Source organism: Elaeis guineensis, chromosome 13, assembly GCF_000442705.2.
Source record: "Elaeis guineensis isolate ETL-2024a chromosome 13, EG11, whole genome shotgun sequence".
Taxonomy (NCBI): domain Eukaryota; kingdom Viridiplantae; phylum Streptophyta; class Magnoliopsida; order Arecales; family Arecaceae; genus Elaeis; species Elaeis guineensis.
This window is the reverse complement of record NC_026005.2, coordinates 19906647-19926948: the sequence shown is the minus strand read 5'-3', so window position 1 is coordinate 19926948 and position 20302 is coordinate 19906647. Positions and strand designations below refer to the sequence as shown.

The 20302-nt window shown below is 37.3% G+C and overlaps 2 protein-coding genes across 2 annotated transcripts; both read left to right on the top strand.

The window, feature by feature from the left end:
* The first annotated feature begins 8274 nt into the window (after positions 1 to 8274).
* LOC105056305 (proline-rich receptor-like protein kinase PERK8) lies at positions 8275 to 16390 on the top strand. The gene is made up of 8 exons (XM_010938455.4): positions 8275 to 9976; positions 10171 to 10584; positions 10710 to 10796; positions 10908 to 10978; positions 11071 to 11147; positions 11272 to 11419; positions 15773 to 15934; positions 16016 to 16390. The coding sequence occupies exons 1-8, from the start codon at positions 9043 to 9045 to the stop codon at positions 16214 to 16216; spliced, it is 2094 nt and encodes a 697-aa protein (XP_010936757.1). The 5' UTR covers positions 8275 to 9042; the 3' UTR covers positions 16217 to 16390.
* Positions 16391 to 18164: 1774 nt separating this feature from the next.
* On the top strand, positions 18165 to 18642 carry LOC109506526 (uncharacterized). The gene has a single exon (XM_019854428.3). The coding sequence runs from the start codon at positions 18224 to 18226 to the stop codon at positions 18599 to 18601; it is 378 nt and encodes a 125-aa protein (XP_019709987.1). The 5' UTR covers positions 18165 to 18223; the 3' UTR covers positions 18602 to 18642.
* Positions 18643 to 20302: the final 1660 nt, after the last annotated feature.

The window sequence follows — 20302 nt, the reverse complement described above, 5'->3', positions numbered from 1 at the left end:
AAAATGATGCTGTTGAGAGGAGGAATAGGACTTTGTTGGATATGATTCATTCAATAAATCTGGTGATTTCATATTGGGGTGATGCATTGCTAACTACTGCTTATGTATTAAATCATATACCAATAAAATCAGTTTCATCAATACCATAAGAGTTATAAACAAGTAAGAAGCCTGACTTGACAAACTTGTGATCTTAGAGGTTGCAGCTAATGTTCATGATTTCTCTCATAAATATGATAAATTATGTCCGAGAGGGAAGAGATGTATGTTTGTATGATACACAGAATACTCTGAAAGATATATGTTCATAGGTGAATATCAAGATGGTGGTTGGACCGAAATAAATTCATGAGATGTCACTTTTTTAGAGAATGATTTCTTGAGATGATATAATTAGATATAATTAAGGATATTCAAGTAAGTGAATTGGAAGATCATGATAGTAATATTGCTCCAAACCAATTGAGTAAGCCCGTTAAGGATTCGCTTCAAACAATTAATCCTAGTGGGAGCAATACTCGTGTCAAAGAGACACAAGCATGTAGAAGCTCACAAAAAAGCATACCTCGTCGATATTTTGAAATAGAAGGAAAAGCATTTATGGTAGCCCCGCATGATGAAACAGAGCCACAAACAGTGAGTGAGGCTTTGTCTAGTTCTGCTAAAGAATAATGAAAAAGAGCAATGGAAGAAGAAATAGAGTCCATGAATACAAATCAAGTTTAAAAATTGGTTGATCTTTCACCTGATCATAAAGCTATTGGAAACAAATGGGTTCTCATAATTGAGTGAAAAGTTGATGGTACTATTAAGCAGTACAAGATACGTCTAGAGACTAAAGGCTATACCCAACAAGAGGGGATAGATTACGAAGAGATATTTTCTCTAGTTGTAAGATTTATCTCAATTTGTTTAATCCTAGCTTTGGTTGCAAGCTTAAATCTTGAGTTATATCAAATGGATGTTAACATGGCTTTCCTAAATAGAGAGTTGGATGAGAAAATTTATATGGAACAACCAATTGATTTTATTGAAGAAGGCCAAGAGAGTAAAGTTTGCAAGCTCAAACATCCAATAATAGCCTCAAGTAATCGTCTAGATAATGGCACCTCAAGTTTCACCAGGCAATAGTGTCATATGATTTTGAGATGATAAAGGAGGATCATTATGTCTATATCAAGTGTCAAGAGAATTAGTTCCCAATATTGTCTCTATTTTTTTTTGATAAAATATTATCTCTATATGTAGATGATATTTTGTTAGCTGAAAATGATTTAGAGTATGTGATAACCATAAAGCATTGGTTATCGTCTAACTTTGACACGAAAGATATGGGTGAAGCTGTATATATATTTGGTGTTCAAATTCAAAGAGATCCTTCAAGAGGCATGATGGCTCTGTCGTAAGAGTCTTATATTAAGAAGATACTGGAATGATTTGAAATGAAAGATTGCAACCCCATAGATACTCCAATAAGTAAAGTTGAAGCCTTAAACCATGATATGTGCCTAAGGACTCTAGCTGAAAAGAAAGAAATGGAAAGGGTTTTTTATTCTAATGCAGTTGAGAGTTTCATGTATGCCACAATGTGTATAAGGCCAGATATCTCTTATGCAGTGGATTTGGTGAGTTGTTATCAATCGAATCCTGAAAAGGAGCATTAGAAAGCAGTTAAGAAGATCCTACACTATCTGAAAGGAACTGCAGACTATTTCTTATATTACGAAGGGAAAGATTTGTAAATAATTGGATATTTAGATGCTGATTGAGTAGGAGTCTTGATGAACGCAAGTCAATGTCTGACTATGTTTTTTTGCTAAATAATGGCACCATTTCATGGAGAAGCAAGAAACAAATTTACATTGCATTATCAACCATGGAAGCTGAATTTACTGCTTGTTCAACCACAGTGCAAGAGCTGTGTGGCTTAAGAGACTTTTATAAAGTTTGAAGGTTGTTAAAAATGATACTGACCTAGTGACAGTTCATTGTGATAATCAGACAGCTATCGCATAGGTAAAAGATTTGAAGTATCATGGAAGAACAAAGCATATTGACATAAAAAATAATTTCCTAAGAGATATAATTGCATACAAGGAACCAGTTCTATAAATCTTCTTATACGCCAAATGGTGGCTGATCCACTTACTAAACCCATACCTAAGGATATATTTGTTACACATGCAAAGTCCATGGGTTTACACGGATTGTAAATTACTTGTTGTATGGATATTTTATGTTAAGTAATGTGTTCTCTTTTATCTCATGTTGTATTTCTTAGTTATATGAATGTCTATCTTAGCATGAATATATTTGTCAAAAGTATGTTATCAGATTGGAAAGATTGGCTCTCTCACACAAGCAATTGTCTTAGGCACCGAGGGAAAAGCCAGCCAAGATGAGCCATAGTTGTACTCAAAGTTGTGGTGATGGATTTGGTGATAAAATACACTTGAATATTATTAAAGTGCCGTCTTGATGAGTATTCAAGATGAGATCATTATTATTATTGAATATGATTGAACATGATATGCCCACAATCATGTGAACCTGATTAAGCCAGATATAAGTTTTCATGTGCTAGAATCGTAACATGTATTTCATACCACATATGTTATGGCGATCAATAAGGAAAATGAGTGAGTTTAAACCCTGCTCCTCATTGTGTGAGTTCCTCGGGGCATGATAATTAACTAGCCTCATTGTGCTCTTAGTCACTATCGACTACACTTTCGATATGAGAGATCAACATAGCTACTTTAGTATGTTTCCAATGATGATGAAATATACAGCCTTGTGGATCATGTCTAAGAAAGTGATTGGTCTCTAATTTAGAAGGTGCAAGGGCAGAAAGGAAGATGTCCTTGATTATGTTAATGATCGATCAACTGATTATGCGAAGCTCATTTGAAGGCATAATTGTCATATTTTAGATAAGAATTTTTTGGCATATTTTGAAAGATTTTGTATGCCTCATGTTACATAATCTGAAGGATATTTAGGGCACAGCGAAGCACATCATCACTATTAATATTTTATTTTTTGAGTAATAGCTGCCATGGTTTGACCCTAACAAGCACATGAATTAAGCTCTCAAGTGCAAGTGTATTCGCAGGTTGCATAACCCTCCTAAATGTATGAAACAAATGAAAATTCTAAAAGGACTTGTATTCCATCACGTATGAGCAGGAGATGTTGGAAATTACCAAAAAACACGTGATGTGCTACACAATTATGTAAAAGAAGGGAAATGAAAGTAGTAGTCCAAGTTGAAAAACCATCTCTAACACCCTAGCACCATATATATATATATATGAAGAAAAAGAAATTACTAAATATAAAAATTCTGAAACTTCTTCTTCCTTTTATGTATGGGCATTAATGAAAAGAAAAAATGAAACGAAAGGAAATTCTCATTATGAAATTGCAAGGCATTTGGATTGTAAAAGTTATGTATTTTTCTCTATGATTACACATCAGATCAGTGATTAATTATGGCTCAAATTGTTTCGGTTCAAATAAATCCGTTGAAAATTTTGACTCCACCATTTCGAGATATTTCAATTAGCCCTTTCTATTTAGTTTACAGACAGTGGGGGGAAACACATCACCATCGCATATATGATGCTATTCATGCAGCAAACGTGGATTATTTATCATCACTTTTTTTTTTTTTTGGATAAATCATCATATGTGTTGTCATGATGTTGTTCTTCTAGACAACTCTAGACTATAGAGATGTCCGTATAGTTTCTTGGTCCTCATGTGTATAGCTTAAGAGATTCGTCTCAACATGCTCTTTCTTTTTTTTTTTTTCTTCTCTCTCTCTCTTTATAATATATCTGAAAACTTGTCTAGATAAAATTTTCATAGAGAAACGACACCTATTTAGATATCAAGAAGCGACAGGGAGTCACAGGAGAATCTTTTTGTTCTCCGTGAATCACGGCGAAACTTTGCGATGGAGACGGTGTAGACAGTTGATACGAGGTTGAAGAAGTTAAAGACTTGGACATGTGGGGTCCAATTGCGTTACATGGATGTTCTTCATCCGCAAATGCGAGTTCATGCCATTGTCCAAAAATTTGCGGAGTTACCGTCAGGTGGTAGAGTACGAACTTTGGAACTAGCTTTCAGACCAAAAATCTAAACACCAGTCCAGGCCTCATTTTACATAAATCAAAGCACTCCCACGGACAAGTCCAATTCAGTCCACACCTGATCGATGAATTATAGGCTTTTGTCTGGAATGCGGAACCTAATAAAATCATGGATGCCAAGTATGGTTAGGTTTGGTTCTAGTTAGATCCATGTGTTGGACTTATTTTGCATCTAAAACCACTTTGTATATAAATGAGAATCTTTTCAAGAAAGTACAAATGAGCACAATTAGATGATCACCTTAGATGTTATGAATCAAAATGGCAGTAGTCAAGTTGGATGTAGAAGATTTTTAACTTGGATATATAGCCCATTTGTATTTTCTTTTTTATATCTTTTTGGAATCTCCAGGGATTATTTTTCAGCATGTTATGATGGAGAAATTATTTTTTGCACCGTGTGCACCAACATGATCGTTAACCCGCACACCATACCAATCATGTTATTTCATTTCTATAGATCAATTATTAAAATAAAAAAATTATTTCTTACATTAATTGCATGTATGACTATGTATGCTGCTAATCACATATGTTTATTTTTATATGCGCCATACATCGAGTGGACATTGCAATGCAATAATACAAAGATGAGCAGCTATAAAATTGATAACATGCATGGTTATATGATGCATGGAGTGTATGGAATAATTTTTCAGCTAAAATGAGCGCATGTTGGATGAAACCGATTTTATATATATATATATATATATATATATATATATATATATATATAATTTTTTCTGTGTATCTTTCGAAACCAAACTCTAATGTATTTGTTATTCGTATACATGGATTGGATTGAAAATGCACGACAAACATTTATACTGGTGCGACGAACGGTACCTTTGGTGCACGTGAAGCGGTGAGCTTCTTGGAATGATTTAATGATTAAAAGGTGGCCAATGCTTTCTCCGACTCTTGAAAACCAAATGCAGGATAACGAATAATTTGTTGTAATTTATTACAACATATGATAATAAATTGCTCCCCTGTATCACATGGAACGTGGCGGTGGGGATGCATCGCTCAATTGGTCCACCAACAAAACGCGTATACCGTGGGACCCACACGCTACCAATCCTGATCATCTACTTATGTAGACCACGATACATGGAGGGTTTGTATTCTTCCACCAATGAAACAAACCATCATGGGGGCATGGAAAGTGACGCATTTTTGGAGCCAAGCCAGCTCCATTCGTAAGCAAGAGAAGTTTAGGTTCGGACATGGCCACAGAAGTTTAGGTTTGGAAATGGCCACTTGCAACAATTTATTTCATGTTTGAAATGTTTGGATTCATTTACTTGACTCGGGCACGTGCCGGGTTCGAAAATGGTCTACGGGTGGACCAGTCTAGATCCACACGACCGACAAACCTACAGCCCTATGGTCAGTTCACATGATCAATCATTTGATGGTGCAAGTATTTATACTATGCAAACATTACCTGATAAGCTTTTGATCGGCTGGCTGGATTTCAATGAGCATTGCATCATTGGCTCGAATCGAACGGTATTATTTGTATGCAAGCTTATGGTACGATGCTTGGTATGTTTTATGCACATGATAGATGTATTGATTGATTGTCACAGTTTTATCGAAATGATAGATTGATCAAGATTTATGATATAATTTTTTTTTTTTTTGTACAAACGGATGGTCAGAATATTCTAATGTGATAGCAATCCAAAAAATCAGAATATAAATTATTTTTAGAATCTAAAGGTACATGTTGCCTCGACGTCAAATCCAATCTTTAGTATGCTCGACAACAAAGGAAGCTATCCAGTCCACAGTACTGTTAACCTCTCGGTAAATATGCCGAGTAGATATTTCGATAGAATGACGAAGAGACCTTCAGATGTCACGGAGGAGTGGATGAATATTTAGATGCTTCACCTCATCCCAGATCCAGCAAATGATAATGGTAAAATCACCCTTAATAAAGATCTTATCAGCCCGCAACTCTTGTCTCGCATAGATGATGTCCGTCCAAATAGTACGGAGCTCAATATCGGAGACGGTTGGATCAAAGAGCCTGAACCAAAAGCCTAGCATTCGAATTTTAAATGACATAGTTTGAACCACCTCCGCCAACTCTGATATCATTATCGAAGTTGATCTTGACAAACCTCAAGGTAGGAAGCTCTTAGAAAATGAACAGAATCCTTCAAATTGTTGTAGGCACAATAAGAGAGTCCTAGGAACTCAGGGTGGTGAGGCTTCGACCAGCAATATTGAAATAATAGTACCCCACGGTTAAGCAACAAGCTCTCTCCAACATACACCATATAGGCACAATCTCAGCATCGAACACAAGACTATTTCTAAACAGTCAAATTTGATAGGCACATATGCCATCTTGCTGCCCCCGAACGAACCCTTGACCGGTGACATACAATTTTTCTTTTTTAAGCGAGTTTATAAACAGTACATAGCAATAGCCCTAACAATCTAGATGAAGACTACGTAGGCATAAATTCACCTGGATCATCGGGCTATGTGAATGCGAAAATTACATGACACTTTTGAGACACGGCAACTGCTGCACCTGTCTAACTTTTCCGACCCATAACCAATTAGAAAGGGGTCAAAACTAATAGGCTATTCAACAAGCTAGGCCTGGATGTTGCGTATGGTCCACAGCCTGTCTACATTGCAATACCTTTCAAGCATGACGGTGAGGCCCTGACCTACCAAAGTTCCCGTCACCATGTAAAGAAATTGTTAATTGATAGATGTTAGAAGGTTTTTATGCATTTTTTAGGCAAAAGTAAATCACATCTCTATAAATTGATGTCTAAAATAATAGATAGAATACAAAGATTATTAAATTATTAGATTATTAGTTTGAATGTGCATGCTGCTTTGACAAACTTGACAAATTTAAGCCTAACATAGAGATTTGTTGACCCCAAGGTGATGATCAGAATCCCATCAGCCTTTTCAAGGAAAGCAAGGAACTGATTTCTCCTGAATTTTTGCCCAGATTGAGGCCCAACTCACACCTTTTTCCAAAAGGTTATGTTTTATGAACCCTTGCTAGCTAGGGTTTGCAAACATGTTGGTGCTCCACCTAACTAAGCAATGCTAGCTCAATTAATTTCAAGCAGAATTGTTCTTGAATAGCTTGTTCGATTGTTCCTGCAAGCTCTTCTGAAGCCGCCGCATCGACGTTTAAGCTAATTCTGATCCATGTTGTTGGATGTTTGAGATACTTATCAGCAAACTCAACAATACAAGTAGTACTTTAAGGGCCTCACAACCTAGGTAAATTTTATTTTATGTAAATCCTGTTTTGGTATTTAATAGACAATTGCATGGATCTAAGATTTTTGAGAAATTAATTATAAGTAATAGTGGAAAATAGTAAAAATATATTATTTATTTATCTATTTATATTTTGAACTTGCATAAATAATTTAAAAGATAACTTTTGAAAAATTAAACATATTCAAAAATAAAATACTATTTTTATATTCATTTAACTATTGAATCCCATACTTTTTTTTTTTTTTTTATCCCTAGCTTCAATTAAAAGTGTGAAGTACCAAACTCGATAGTGACAAATGACAACAGAAAGTAAAAAAGGTAAAAAAGTGAAAGCATCAATCTGAAAGTTCGATCTAGGAGTTTAATTTGCAAGATGACAAAGGAAGTATGGAAAAAGAAATTGAAATAAAAGGAAAGTAGAAGGATTTATATGTTAATTTGAAACTTGAAAGTTATGCAACCGGCAGTTACCAAAAAAAAGAAAAAAAGTAATGCAGATGGTTAGATTAGTGAGAGGCTATTACCTATTTTAAACATTGTTAGGAAAGTATGGGAGGTAAGCTCACCGGAAGAGTGCTCACATCTCCTTCAGACAACGGAAGAAGATGCGTTTTGGATAAATTCTTTCCTCCACAGTCGCAGAACGGGAAAGCAGTTGGTCAAGGGAGCGACTAACTACCTCTTTATTACTTATAAGATGTTATTTTTTGGGTAAAATCTTATTATTTATTTTATTACTTCTAAGACACTTGTAAGATATTATTGTTCACAGTATGTAGGCAAGTCTTCGTTCTTCGCCCCCTACCCCAGGGCAACCCAAGCCTCTCATTGAGTCGTTGTCACGTTTCCCTCAAGAACCCCAGAGGAAGGAAGGAGGGAACAGGAGCGGAGGAGGAGGAGGAGAAAAGGTGGCGAGGTGGGTCCGTTTCTTAAGCTCTTGGAATTTGGACCTTCTTTATTAGCATTTGGTCGCCGTCGGGCTGGCAGATTCTGGGTTATCTGCTTAGACATTTTTGTGATCTTGGTTCCTCGCCAAAGTTTCCATCTTTGCGTGGATTTTCTGGAAAAGGTGGGATCTTGGGGAATTGTCCCGCAAAAAGTGGAGATTTTTGGGTGAAGTGTTGCCATTTTGCGTCTTGCAATGTGGTGCCGAGTTTTTGTAGGAAGATTTAAGTAGTAAGTTTCAGTTTTGGGTTTTTGGAATCCGGGATTTTGGAGTTACAGTCAGGAAAGAGAACCTCTCGAAGATTGGGATCCCGATAGAAAGTTTGATTTCCTCAATTTTAGGAGATTTATCTGTTATCGACCGGTCCTTTCTGGGAAAAAAGTGAGGATTTTTTTTGGTGAGGGGCTTTGAGAATTTTTTGATTTCTGCACTGATTTGGATTATAATTAAGAAGAAAGGTGTATTTAGAAGTTCGATTTGGTGCCTAGAAATGTCGAGGATCTCTGGGTGCTTCTGATTTTGAGATCTTGTGAAAAAGGAGGGAGCTTTGGAGTTTCTTTGTTTGTGAAATGAGAGAATTTTGATTTGGGCCAAGGGTTTATGGATCATTTGGGATTTTAGCTGAAAGGGAGGAAGGTGGGGCTGAAACCTGGTGGAATTATGGCCTCCATTCCTCCACTTTCTCCATCAGTTCTCCCACCATTTTCATCTGCCTCTGCTCCACCACCACCTTCTCCTTCCACTTCTCCTCCTCCTGCTGGTTCTCCACCACCCAAAACTCGACCCGATGCCACCTCCGATCCACCGACATCATCAAATGCAGCGCCTCCGCCTACTTCCCCTCCCCCTGTTTCCACTGCCCCTCCTCCTCCTCCGCCTCCATCTACTCCACCAACATCTTCAGCCTCAGCGCCCCCACCCGTTGCCACTTCCCCTCCAACTATCTCCACTTCTCCGCCGCCAGCGTTGCCGCCTCCACCTTCTGCTTCTCCCCCACCTCCAACATTATCTCCACCACCGCCTCCTACATCTTCCCCTCCACAAACTCCCTCGCCTTCGTCACCTCCACCATCTTCCCCTTCCCCACCCGCGATTGTCCCTTCACCACCAGTGGCTAAACCACCCAAGAATTCACCTCCACCGCCAGTTCAACAGTCCCCTCCTCCTTCTGCACCCCAAAACCCACCTTCTGGTGAATCAGCACCACCACCTAAAGCCCCACCACCTTCCACTCCTTCTACCCCTTCTCCTCCTCCTGGCAAAACTCCATCTACCCCGGCTTCACCCCCTCTTCCTGCTCCTCCTGGTAGTCTACCCTTACCCTCTCCCACCACTCCAGGGAATCCAGCTACTCCAACTATCCCAAGTCCCAACAAGGCATCCAATCCGAGTTCACATTCCCATGGGGGCAGCAGCTCCGGAGGAGGTGGTGGGATTAAGGCCAGTAGTGTAGTAATTATTGCTGCGATATCAGTGATTGTGATACTTGGTTTAGGAGTAGCTGTGTGGTTCATGAGGAAGCGCAAAAAGCAGGTTGGTGGATATGATGCAGGCTTTATCCTACCCTCACAGTCTGCATCTTCACAAATGTCTGGTAACACCTAAAACTTTCCCATGTCATTTTTTAGCGTTTTATTTGACCATTTTTCTATAATTGATTCATGAATCACAATCCTTCTCATGAAGAAATCCTCAATAGCACTGTTAGAAAATTTACCAAGAAAATTTATAGGTATTGGTATGCCATTATGGCCATTTAGTTAACAAAGCTTACCTTTTTCTTATTAGATTCGTCCTATCCAAGATCCCCATCAGCTCCTCTAGCATATCAGCATAGTACTGGAAGTCAAGGAGTGTTCGTAAATTCACCGTCGGATGCAGGGTTGGGCAATTCAAGATCATGGTTCACATATGAAGAACTATATGGGATAACCAATGGCTTCTCAAGTCAGAATATTTTAGGCGAGGGTGGATTTGGTTGTGTTTACAAAGGATGCTTACCAGATGGAAGAGAAGTGGCTGTGAAACAACTCAAAGTCGGTGGTGGCCAGGGGGAGCGTGAGTTCAAAGCTGAAGTTGAGATTATCAGCCGCGTGCACCACCGCCATTTGGTTTCACTTGTAGGGTACTGCATAGCAGAGAACCAGAGATTACTTGTCTATGATTTTGTGCCTAACAATACACTTCATTATCATCTTCATGGTAAGATACAGCCCTTTCAGTGTACTCCTTTTACAAAAGCAACTGATCCTTGTTTGAGAATGACGGAATTATCATTTCTCAAATTATATGAAGGTTTTTTGTTGATCATGAATTTGCATTTGCAGGGGAAGGAAGGCTGGTTATGGATTGGGCAACCAGGGTTAAGGTTGCAGCTGGTGCAGCTCGTGGAATAGCATACTTGCATGAAGATTGTAAAATTTCCCTCCATGTGCTTTTGACATATTTGCCATCATGAATACACATTTATTTTTGACCGGTCACTTGTTTATTTCTCTGGCTCTTAAAATTGTTTTTTTTGTCAGGCCATCCACGAATAATTCATAGGGATATAAAGTCCTCGAATATTCTATTGGATAACAACTTTGAAGCTCAGGTGGCCTCAATATAACTATGATATGTGAAATATATTCTCAATACTCACCATATTTTTGTTAGCCTTGTGGTTAACTCATATTTATGTCTTAGGTTTCGGACTTTGGACTTGCAAGGTTAGCTATGGATGCTTGTACACATGTTACTACACGTGTAATGGGAACATTTGGGTAGGTGAACCACATCCAATGGTGTTTTCTATATATGTGATGAATATAGGGCTTCATAAAGGTTCGATCTGAATTCTATGATGCTTTTGGCTTAGGACAAACTGAAATGATTTTGTTCTTGCAGATATTTGGCTCCAGAGTATGCATCAAGTGGCAAGTTGACTGAGAAGTCTGATGTTTATTCTTTTGGGGTTGTGCTCCTTGAGCTTATTACTGGACGAAAGCCTGTTGATTCTTCACAGCCTTTGGGTGATGAGAGCCTTGTTGAGTGGGTAAGCTGTAATGGTTTTCCATTCCTCCAGTTCATTTTGACAACTTCATTACAGTAGCTCAAAACAACTGGGGTTTTAATATGGATAATTCACATTATACAAGGACACATGCAATTTTCAGATGTATCTAGGAATACAATTTGAGTGAGCAAGCCAGGTTTGTCGTGTGATTGAATTTATAATACACATGTTTGATACCTTGAGCTAATATCAAGGCATTGAAGGCAGATGGAATTAAAACTTCATGCTGAATTTCTTATTGGGAGTGTGGTTAAAAGTATTGACGTTATCATACCATATTGTATAAATACATTATGCTGTGGCTTCATTTTCTAGAAATATGGTGGTAATGCCACCATTAAAGTTTGAACCCTAGACCTTTCACTTAACAAGCTCTTAAGAGACAGGTGCCAACTGCTGGACTGAAGTCGTGTTGGCTTGTGCCATTGCTTCATGATCCCTCGCTATCCATATACTTAATACAATCATATTTTTAATAAGGTTGCATGTAAGGTTTTTTTGTGATTTGAACCTAATTAATGTGATCTAGAATGTACTGTTTTGTCTGGTAGGTGTATTTTTATCTCTTGATCTCAGTTCCCAACTGTCATTTGCCCCTCATCCTCCAACAACACCCCCCACCCCACCCCCCAAACCTCCCTTCTCTTTCTGACCATTTATGTCTTATACTGTCAAACAAATGTTGGTCTTTCACTTAGATATACTTTGGTTTTTTTACTTCTTCAGTGTTATCCTTTTAAAGATTTGCATTACAAGTTTCAGCAGGTCAGCAAGCTCACGTTGGATGAATCTCTTCCTTGGACCTTGAAGAAATTTCATAAAATCTGTCTGAGGGATGACATTAAATTGATGTGGATTCCAAAATGTCAGCAGAAGCAGAAAAATTTAAGATTCTTGTCTGATTAGACCGACATATTGTTTCCTTGGCACCAAAAATTGAAAACACGTTGCCTCATGGTCCCAGTAATACCAAGTTCTTTTGACTGCAAGTTCAATTCAAGAAGAACAATTGGAGATATACTTGACCATGAAAGCATCGATCTCCTTGTTTTGGAGACTATACCGCTATGCATCAGAAATCTGTGATTAGTGGCATTCTTTTAATGGCCAATTTTTTTTTTCAGAAGATCTGGAAATAGGCATGCAGCCTTCACCTATGAGCTGCATCTAACATTTGATTGGGTCAGGCATGCTCAGGAAACTTGCTATGATTAATTTGAGCCATGCAAAACACCTATAACCTCATGCCCTTAAATGTGAAGACGATGATTTAAACTTTTAGGGAATTTAACACTAGCTCAAGCTTTGTCCATATGGCCTTCTCTGAATTAAATGAGGCAGCTCATATTCTATATATTGATCAATGCCCATGTAAGAGTTTCGTTAGCTCTTCTTGCATGCCCGAAGTATAACTGATGAGCGTTACCCCATTGTATGATAGTCACTTTACTGATCAAGATGTCATCAGTTTTAGTTTGAGTGTTCTATATCTGGCACTCAGCCTGACATCCACTTGTTATATTTTGGTGCTTGCTAAGGCTACTAGGTAGTAAGAGGAGCCTTCTGTGAAGCCTAAATGGGTTCTGGCTAGGTAGTGAGGCTTATCTTATTTCTTACATGGATGAGGTTTATGCCACTTGGTAGCAATCCTCTGAAGTTACTTTAGACTGTGAAAGAGTCTAGATGTCAAGGATTGACATGTGACCCATCGAGTATAACTATTAATAGTTGGGTAAGATGATCTCTTCTGTGCTTCCACCAAAAGTTGTTTTTAGATCAAGATATTCAATCCATGTTTGATAGACTTCCCATTGTTCATGCGTGATGACACTCCAATAGGCAGCTATTTTAACTAGTAACCTGCATTACTCTTGTCAGCTCTGAACGATTGCCATGACTCGCCTTTGCACTTGGAGACTAAATAAACAATCCTGACTGTCATGCACTGGTTAATCTGTTATTTTAATTATTCAATATAGTTACAGAGATGATGAAAGAATTAAATTCTTTGGCGTGGTATGCTAAATGGAGAAAGAGTCAGCTATTATTATTTGATCTAACATCAGGGAGGGAATACCTTCTTTTCAGATCTTAGTTGTTGGCCTGTGAACTACTTTACTGCTTGCCTGTTAACTATGCAAGCTTAGCAGTATACATATTGTTTGAGCTGTTCAGATCACTTTGTGTGTTCTAGCCTCTTTGGTGCTTGAGTTGGTAGATATTTTGGTTGAGCATCATCTAGGTGTTATGGCTTCATGATTATTGCTTACCATATTGAATAACAAATCCTCTTCTACAAATACAAAATGCTTAATAGATGGTGACCAAAAACTTATGTGATGTCAACATCTAGTCATAATGAGAATGAGCATCACCCCTTCTAAAACCCGCTAATTTTAGGAGACACATCCAAATGATTTTTTTTTTTTTTAACATCTTTTTGCCTTTCTACATGCAGTTGGCTATGCATAACTATTATGTATCAGCATCTGAACCCTTTGGACATTCTTTATCCCTAGGTCCTCACTGAAGGGCTTTTCCCCACACAACTCTGAGTCTCAACTGTGTTACATGTCTCATGTTTTAAGAAACATTGGATCCTAGCCCAAACTTATCTAGAAACTTTCAATGTGAAGCTCCTATTATTTTATAGACAGGCATCTGCTCTGCCACCGTATATGCAAATGTCACAGACTGGCAAGTACAGATCCTTTAAATTGAATGCCAGGTCCATATCCAGTACATTTATAGTAGATAGCAACTTGGAATGCATGTTGCACACTTAGTTTATCCTATTTTAAAAAATAAATGAAAAGATTCTAGTTACTTCTTGGAAGCACTGGGATATTTTTCTCATACATTTAGGGATGAGTGTGAGGGCTTTCTTTTTATTTGATGAATGTTGACCTTTCAAGGATGGACTATTTATTTTAGACTTTGTGATGTTTTGTTGAAGTATGGAATATGGATTTTGTCTATATATGTGAGGACCAAGTGATGGGTTTTGTGGATGTTAATGTTATTGTATGGAGTATGGACCATGTATTACAACGACTAATTATGCTTTATGGATGTTTTTTCACATGTATATATATATATATATATATATATCCAGAGATATATATTTATCTTCTGTTGTATCCCATCCATTTTGTAGTGTATTTTTTCAAGATTTACTGTATCAGCTTATTTATATCATGACATGTTCATATTCCATATCCATATCCGTGTTTTATTGGTCATAAGGTTGCTAAGGACCAGCTTTGTTCCTGGACAACCGCAAATTTAGTGATGGTTATCCATTTAGTTAACCAAACACCACTACTTTTTGGGAGGTTAAACTTAGCCAGTCAATGCCTGCTTACCCAGATAACCTTTTTAAAGATATTTTAGAGGGGAGGAGAAATTACTTTAACCATCTGGTTAAGCTCACTCCTCATTTTCTCTGTCTTACCTCTCTCACCTTTAACCCTTTTTTTGTCCATATAACCCAAAAAGTGGTGCTTAATCACTTACCTATGCTTTTTCCAACCAAACAACATTTTTGTCATCTCAGCAAAAAGCTATGGTTAATTAAGCAAAGGCCAAACCCTGTTCTTTTTTAGCTTCATTGTTAACTGGTTAAGCTGCGGATACCACCACCTGATTCGTTATCAAGGAATCAAACTGGGCCTAATGAACTACTCATAACTATCAACTAACCTCTTGACCATGTAATAAAAAAAAAAAGGAGTATGATTTGGAGTTTGAGATGTGACATATGATGGAGTCAGGCAACTTATCTGATGTAACTGTTTCCTTGTTTGAGATGGAGCTCATAATGGAGAATGAATAGACTGTTCTCCTGTGTATGATTGAGAGCGGACATTTTCTGTAATATTGGACAATGAAAACCATATCACCAGTTTGAAACCTGACACCTATAGCTTAGGCTCCACCTCCAATGTGAGAGCACTGCAGTGTTTTTAGGCTTTTAGCTATATAACATCATAAATTTTGCATGGATAAAGTTAAAAAAAAAAAAAAAAAAAAATCTTTTGTTGTCTTACTAAGCAACAAAGTTTTTGAGTAAACTACTAGACAAAATGGTCGGGATCTTGTAAACTGAACAAATCTTTGGAAGTACACCATGTTAAAAATCCGGCACATATTTTCTATGCCAATGAAAATACTGCTCATAAAAGGTCCTGCCCAAACATGTTATTTTTCATTTCCACTTTGGATTAGTTGGATAATAATATACTTTCATCGGATTATCTAACTTGTGCTTTGTTATGTCATTTTTCAAAATGATTATGTCTGGCTTAATTAACTGTGGACTTGATCTTCCAGGCACGACCATTGCTTAGCCATGCACTTGAAACTGGAGAGTTTGAAGAATTACCTGATCCTAGGCTTGAAAATAATTATAACCAAAGCGAGATGTTTCGTATGATTGAAGCAGCAGCAGCATGTGTCCGTCATTCAGCAGCAATGAGGCCTCGAATGAGTAAGGTAAACAACAGAATCAAAAATCTCATTGCAAGAAGAACATCAATTTACTCCATGCTATTTTAATCCATTCTTATCTCTCAGGTGGTGAGAGTTCTTGATAGCTTAGCTGACATTGACCTTAGCAATGGTGTGAAACCGGGTCAAAGCGAACTGTTCAATGCGCCACAATCAGCAGAAATCAGACTATTTCGGCGGATGGCATTTGGTAGCCAGGATTACAGCACTGATTTCAGCCAAACTAGTTTTAGCCAAGCTAGTTGGAAGAGTCGATCGGAGTTGTAAACAGGTTACTTTTTGGCCTTCACAGTGTGACCTGTTTTTTTTTTTTTTTTTCTTTTCCTTTTCTCTTTTTGTGTAGTTATTCTTTTATACAGAAATGGGGATGGATGTCTTATGGATTTGTTCCCTATTCTTTCTATAGTGAAATGAATTTTTGGGTTTTGAATTATTCATACAGCCAGGCGCTATTAATGCTTCTATATATAATTTGTTCTCCTTCAATTCTTTATACTGCATTCTGAGAGTAGCAGCAAAGCCTTGGCTGCATGAAGTATTACAAACTGCAGTTGCCAGAACTTGCATTGAATAGTATTGTTTGGACCTTATGACTGTGCTGAGCCCTTGGTGTTTCAGTAAAACAGTTCCAGCTCTGGAGACATGCCCTTGGTGTTTCAGTAAAACAGTTCCAGCTCTGGAGACATGAAAATTTTGAGCAATATCGGAGGCTTAATTGAAATTTAGGGTTTTCTCAAAAGTTTGAATAACATATGTGCAAGAAAACCCCTTTAATTTAATTAGTTACTCTGCATCTTATGATCATATCATGATTTCAATTGGCATTCACTCCATGCAAGACCTTCGAGAATTTTTGCTGCTTACAACAAGACCTGTCTTGAACTCCTGCTTTACTTGATATTATTTTTGTAATTCATGTTCTTGCCTCGAAAGATGAATGTGGCTTCAAATCATCATTTCTTCTCCTCGTTACAAAAGCTTAGAGTGCATAACAGTAGAGACACCTCTCATCATCAACTTGCTTTCACGGATTTATGGAGATTTGATTTCAAGTTCAGATGCGAACATATAAACTGCCGACATAGCTTTTGGGTTTGATGTTCTCTTCTATTGACTACAATTGTTGTAGGTCTAGCCTACATGTTTCTCTTCCCTGCATGATCATCGCTAACCTGTGAGCCTAAAATCTCACTTCTAAGATTCCTGCAATCATCTACAAGTACTGACACCGAAATGGTTCTGCTATTCATGTTTTGGTATTGCCATGTTTTGATTTCTCTGGTCCAGCAAACAACAAACTCTACAACATCATGGCAGTATTACACTGGGTGCCTTTAATGCAAACTAATGGTGACATAAAGATAGAAAGGTGATAGCAAGATATGAAAGGAATGGCATCCTTCTTGCCTTTGGAGGAGCAAGACTGCCACTATCTTAAAAGAATCACCACCAACTTTAACTGGGAGAAGGATGACAAGGCTCAACTAACCTAGGGCATCAAAGTAAATTATTTGTGGCACCTCCACCTTGTGATGGTTCCTCTGAAAGTGCACCAAAGGACGCTCACCTTTGAGGCTTTGACTCCTGTCTTTGTGTGTTATTGGCAATAAATAATCAGGGTGATGTGGACCATTGGGTTCATTTTCAGGTCAGATTAGGTATTTTATTAGTTGGATTGTGCTGGGCTTACCTTTACTTGGCCTAACTCACCCATTATGCACCTCATAGAGCTCATGCAGTCGTGCGCAACGCCATGGTCGGCATGACCTTTCATCATCAAATTTGAGAACTTTTGGTTACATCAAGCATGTCAAAATGTAAAGGAGAGGAAATCTATTTTTTGCAAACTCAAATCCAATGGTTAGTTTAGTATGATCTCATGTCTTATTAAGTAAACTAAACCGTTAATGACATCTTTGAAGCTCAAGGAAACACTCTTCATATTTATATTATCCACACTCATTATTATTATTATTATTTGGATCTATTAGTCATGTCTACACCCAACATTCCGGATGACAAACAGGTTGGCTTACGAGTGTCAAATAAAGGCAATAGCTTTTTTTAATTTTGAGGCAAATCAAATAAAGCAATGCTTAAAGCCGTGCCATTCTCTCTTAAGTCACTTCCACGACAAGCCTTCATACTTTAACAAGTTGTGTTCCTTGTTGCACCACCTTAAAACATTTTAAGCAATGGCTTTCCATCAATCTCCTCCTCTCTCTCTCTCTCTCTCTCTCTCTCTTCTTGCTCTCCTTGAATCTTCCAAAACCAATGTCCAGCACCTTGGAGGAGTGCAGCTTATTCGCCGTGGACTGCGTCGTGGTATGTTGCTGCTGCCCTTGCTTGCTCCTCCAAATCACAGCGTCCCTCTTCATCAGATTACCACAGAGAATGGCAGTGAAGTCGAAGAAAACTGTGCTGCGAAAGCTTAGAAAGAGATCGAAGAAATATGAATATGTGATTGGAGAGAGAGACAAGTTTGAGAGAGGAGAGGTGTTAGGAGTTCAAGGAGTGCATGATCTTATTATTGAACGGAAGAGTTGGGCTGGTGATAGGAGGTGTTTCTTGGAAGCTGATAAGATGTGGGAGGAGTTTGTTAAGGAAGAAGGGCTATTTTGGTTTGGCAGCTTTTGGGGCACAGGAAGTTGATGTCAGTTTGGTTTTGTTTTCATGTACATAAAGCTTTTCTTTCCAAATCTATTTATATGAATGAATCCGTTGGGAAGCCAACTCCAATTTGTAGTTCACTGCTTGCGTCCATTTATAAATGCAGGGCATTCAAATTTGAAGAATTTTCTGATGCTTTTATGATCTTGGTGGCACAATAGATTGTGTTTTTTGGTGAGACCAGGACATGGTTCAGGAGCATGAACAGGTGCAAATGTGGCATGTTCACGCATGGTTCAAGTGCATGATTGGGTTTAATTTCTGGCTTTCTTAGAATCTATGAAGACCCACCTGCAATAGCTTTTTGAATGTGAGAGTGAGGATGGTGGCAGGCTCTTGCATCAGCTAAATTGCCATGCAAGAAAAATTAAGGAGGATGAGTTGGGTAGACTAGATGTAGGAAACGGCTTGAATCTACTCCATGTAAAAAAAAAAGAAGAAAAAAAAGTATAAATGGACAGTTTAAGATCTTCACTTGAGATTAAATTGTATCTAGGTCATGGACTTGAAGTTGAGCTATACAAAAGGAACATTTTTAGGCTGGGGAGGATCATGTTTTATGATGGTCGAGTTTTTTTTTTAATATATATATATATATATATATATATATATATATATATATATATATATATATATATATATATATATATATATATATATATATTATAAATTTTTAAATGTGGTATGCTAGCATACGCATATGCTATGCACAAGAAAAATCCTTCGGTCCAATCCTACCTTATGAAAAGTAATTAGATTGAAATAAATGTTAGGTATGTCTATCAATTTCTATGAGCATGGTCTAATATGTTTCAATATCAATCAAGTATAATGAAACAATTTACATAAAAATAAATACGATTTTGCTCTAAATTTTATAATTCAACAGTCAATTTGTGAAGATATGTGCTAAATTGGACCTCATTCATTCAACCACCTTATTTCTTTAAAATGATATATTATACCTTCATCCTATATGCCCTAATTAAGTTGAGAAAATGTAGTCTTTAAATTATAATGACTATCACAATAACCACTATTAAACTCACATTTCTCAATAATCTTTTTTTGTTAATTTTCAATAAGAAATTATCTTAGACGTCACACTTTTTTTGACCTCTATGCAAAAACTTGTATTTTTAGTATTTAGAAAAATGATGGTTTGAAAAGAAAATAAATGTATTTTGTCATGCTTTTTAGAAAGACAAAAAGGAGAAAAGAAATGCCTTTCATCAAACTTAACTCGGGTAAATCAAATTGATAGCAAATTATCATTTTTTTCTAAAAAAGATATTTTAAGATAAAATTTTGATAACTAAGTTGGATCTTCTTGACAAACTCTCAAAATTTTTAGACTCATATTTTTTTCTTTTCTTTTTTTTTAGAAAAAAAAAGCAAGATGAAGGAACCAAACTGTCAGTCAGATTTCTAATAGAAAGAGCCATCATTCAGGCCAAGGAGAACATTCAGAATTCTTCCATTGGAGAGACCGTAATAGCTCGGGATATCTGGGACTTCTTTCATGCTCCTATAGCGACTTCTTATCCTCGAGTTCTTTTAAAGTCAACTTCGATAATAGTGTCTTGGAAAGTGGTCAATATGATGGGTCGGGTTTTATTATGAGGATAGCAAATTCCATGTTAGTGGCGATAGGAGATAATCAGATTTGGATATTTCGGTGTC

Excerpts from the sequence above, each read along its gene's own strand:
- LOC109506526 (XM_019854428.3), top strand. The coding sequence starts at position 18,224 with ATGTCCAGCACCTTGGAGGAGTGCAGCTTATTCGCCGTGGACTGCGTC.
- LOC105056305 (XM_010938455.4), top strand. The coding sequence starts at position 9,043 with ATGGCCTCCATTCCTCCACTTTCTCCATCAGTTCTCCCACCATTTTCA. Across the intron at positions 10,979-11,070 it reads ATAACAACTTTGAAGCTCAG|GTTTCGGACTTTGGACTTGC; the intron begins GTGGCCTCAATA and ends TTTATGTCTTAG. Across the intron at positions 15,935-16,015 it reads TGAGGCCTCGAATGAGTAAG|GTGGTGAGAGTTCTTGATAG; the intron begins GTAAACAACAGA and ends CTTATCTCTCAG.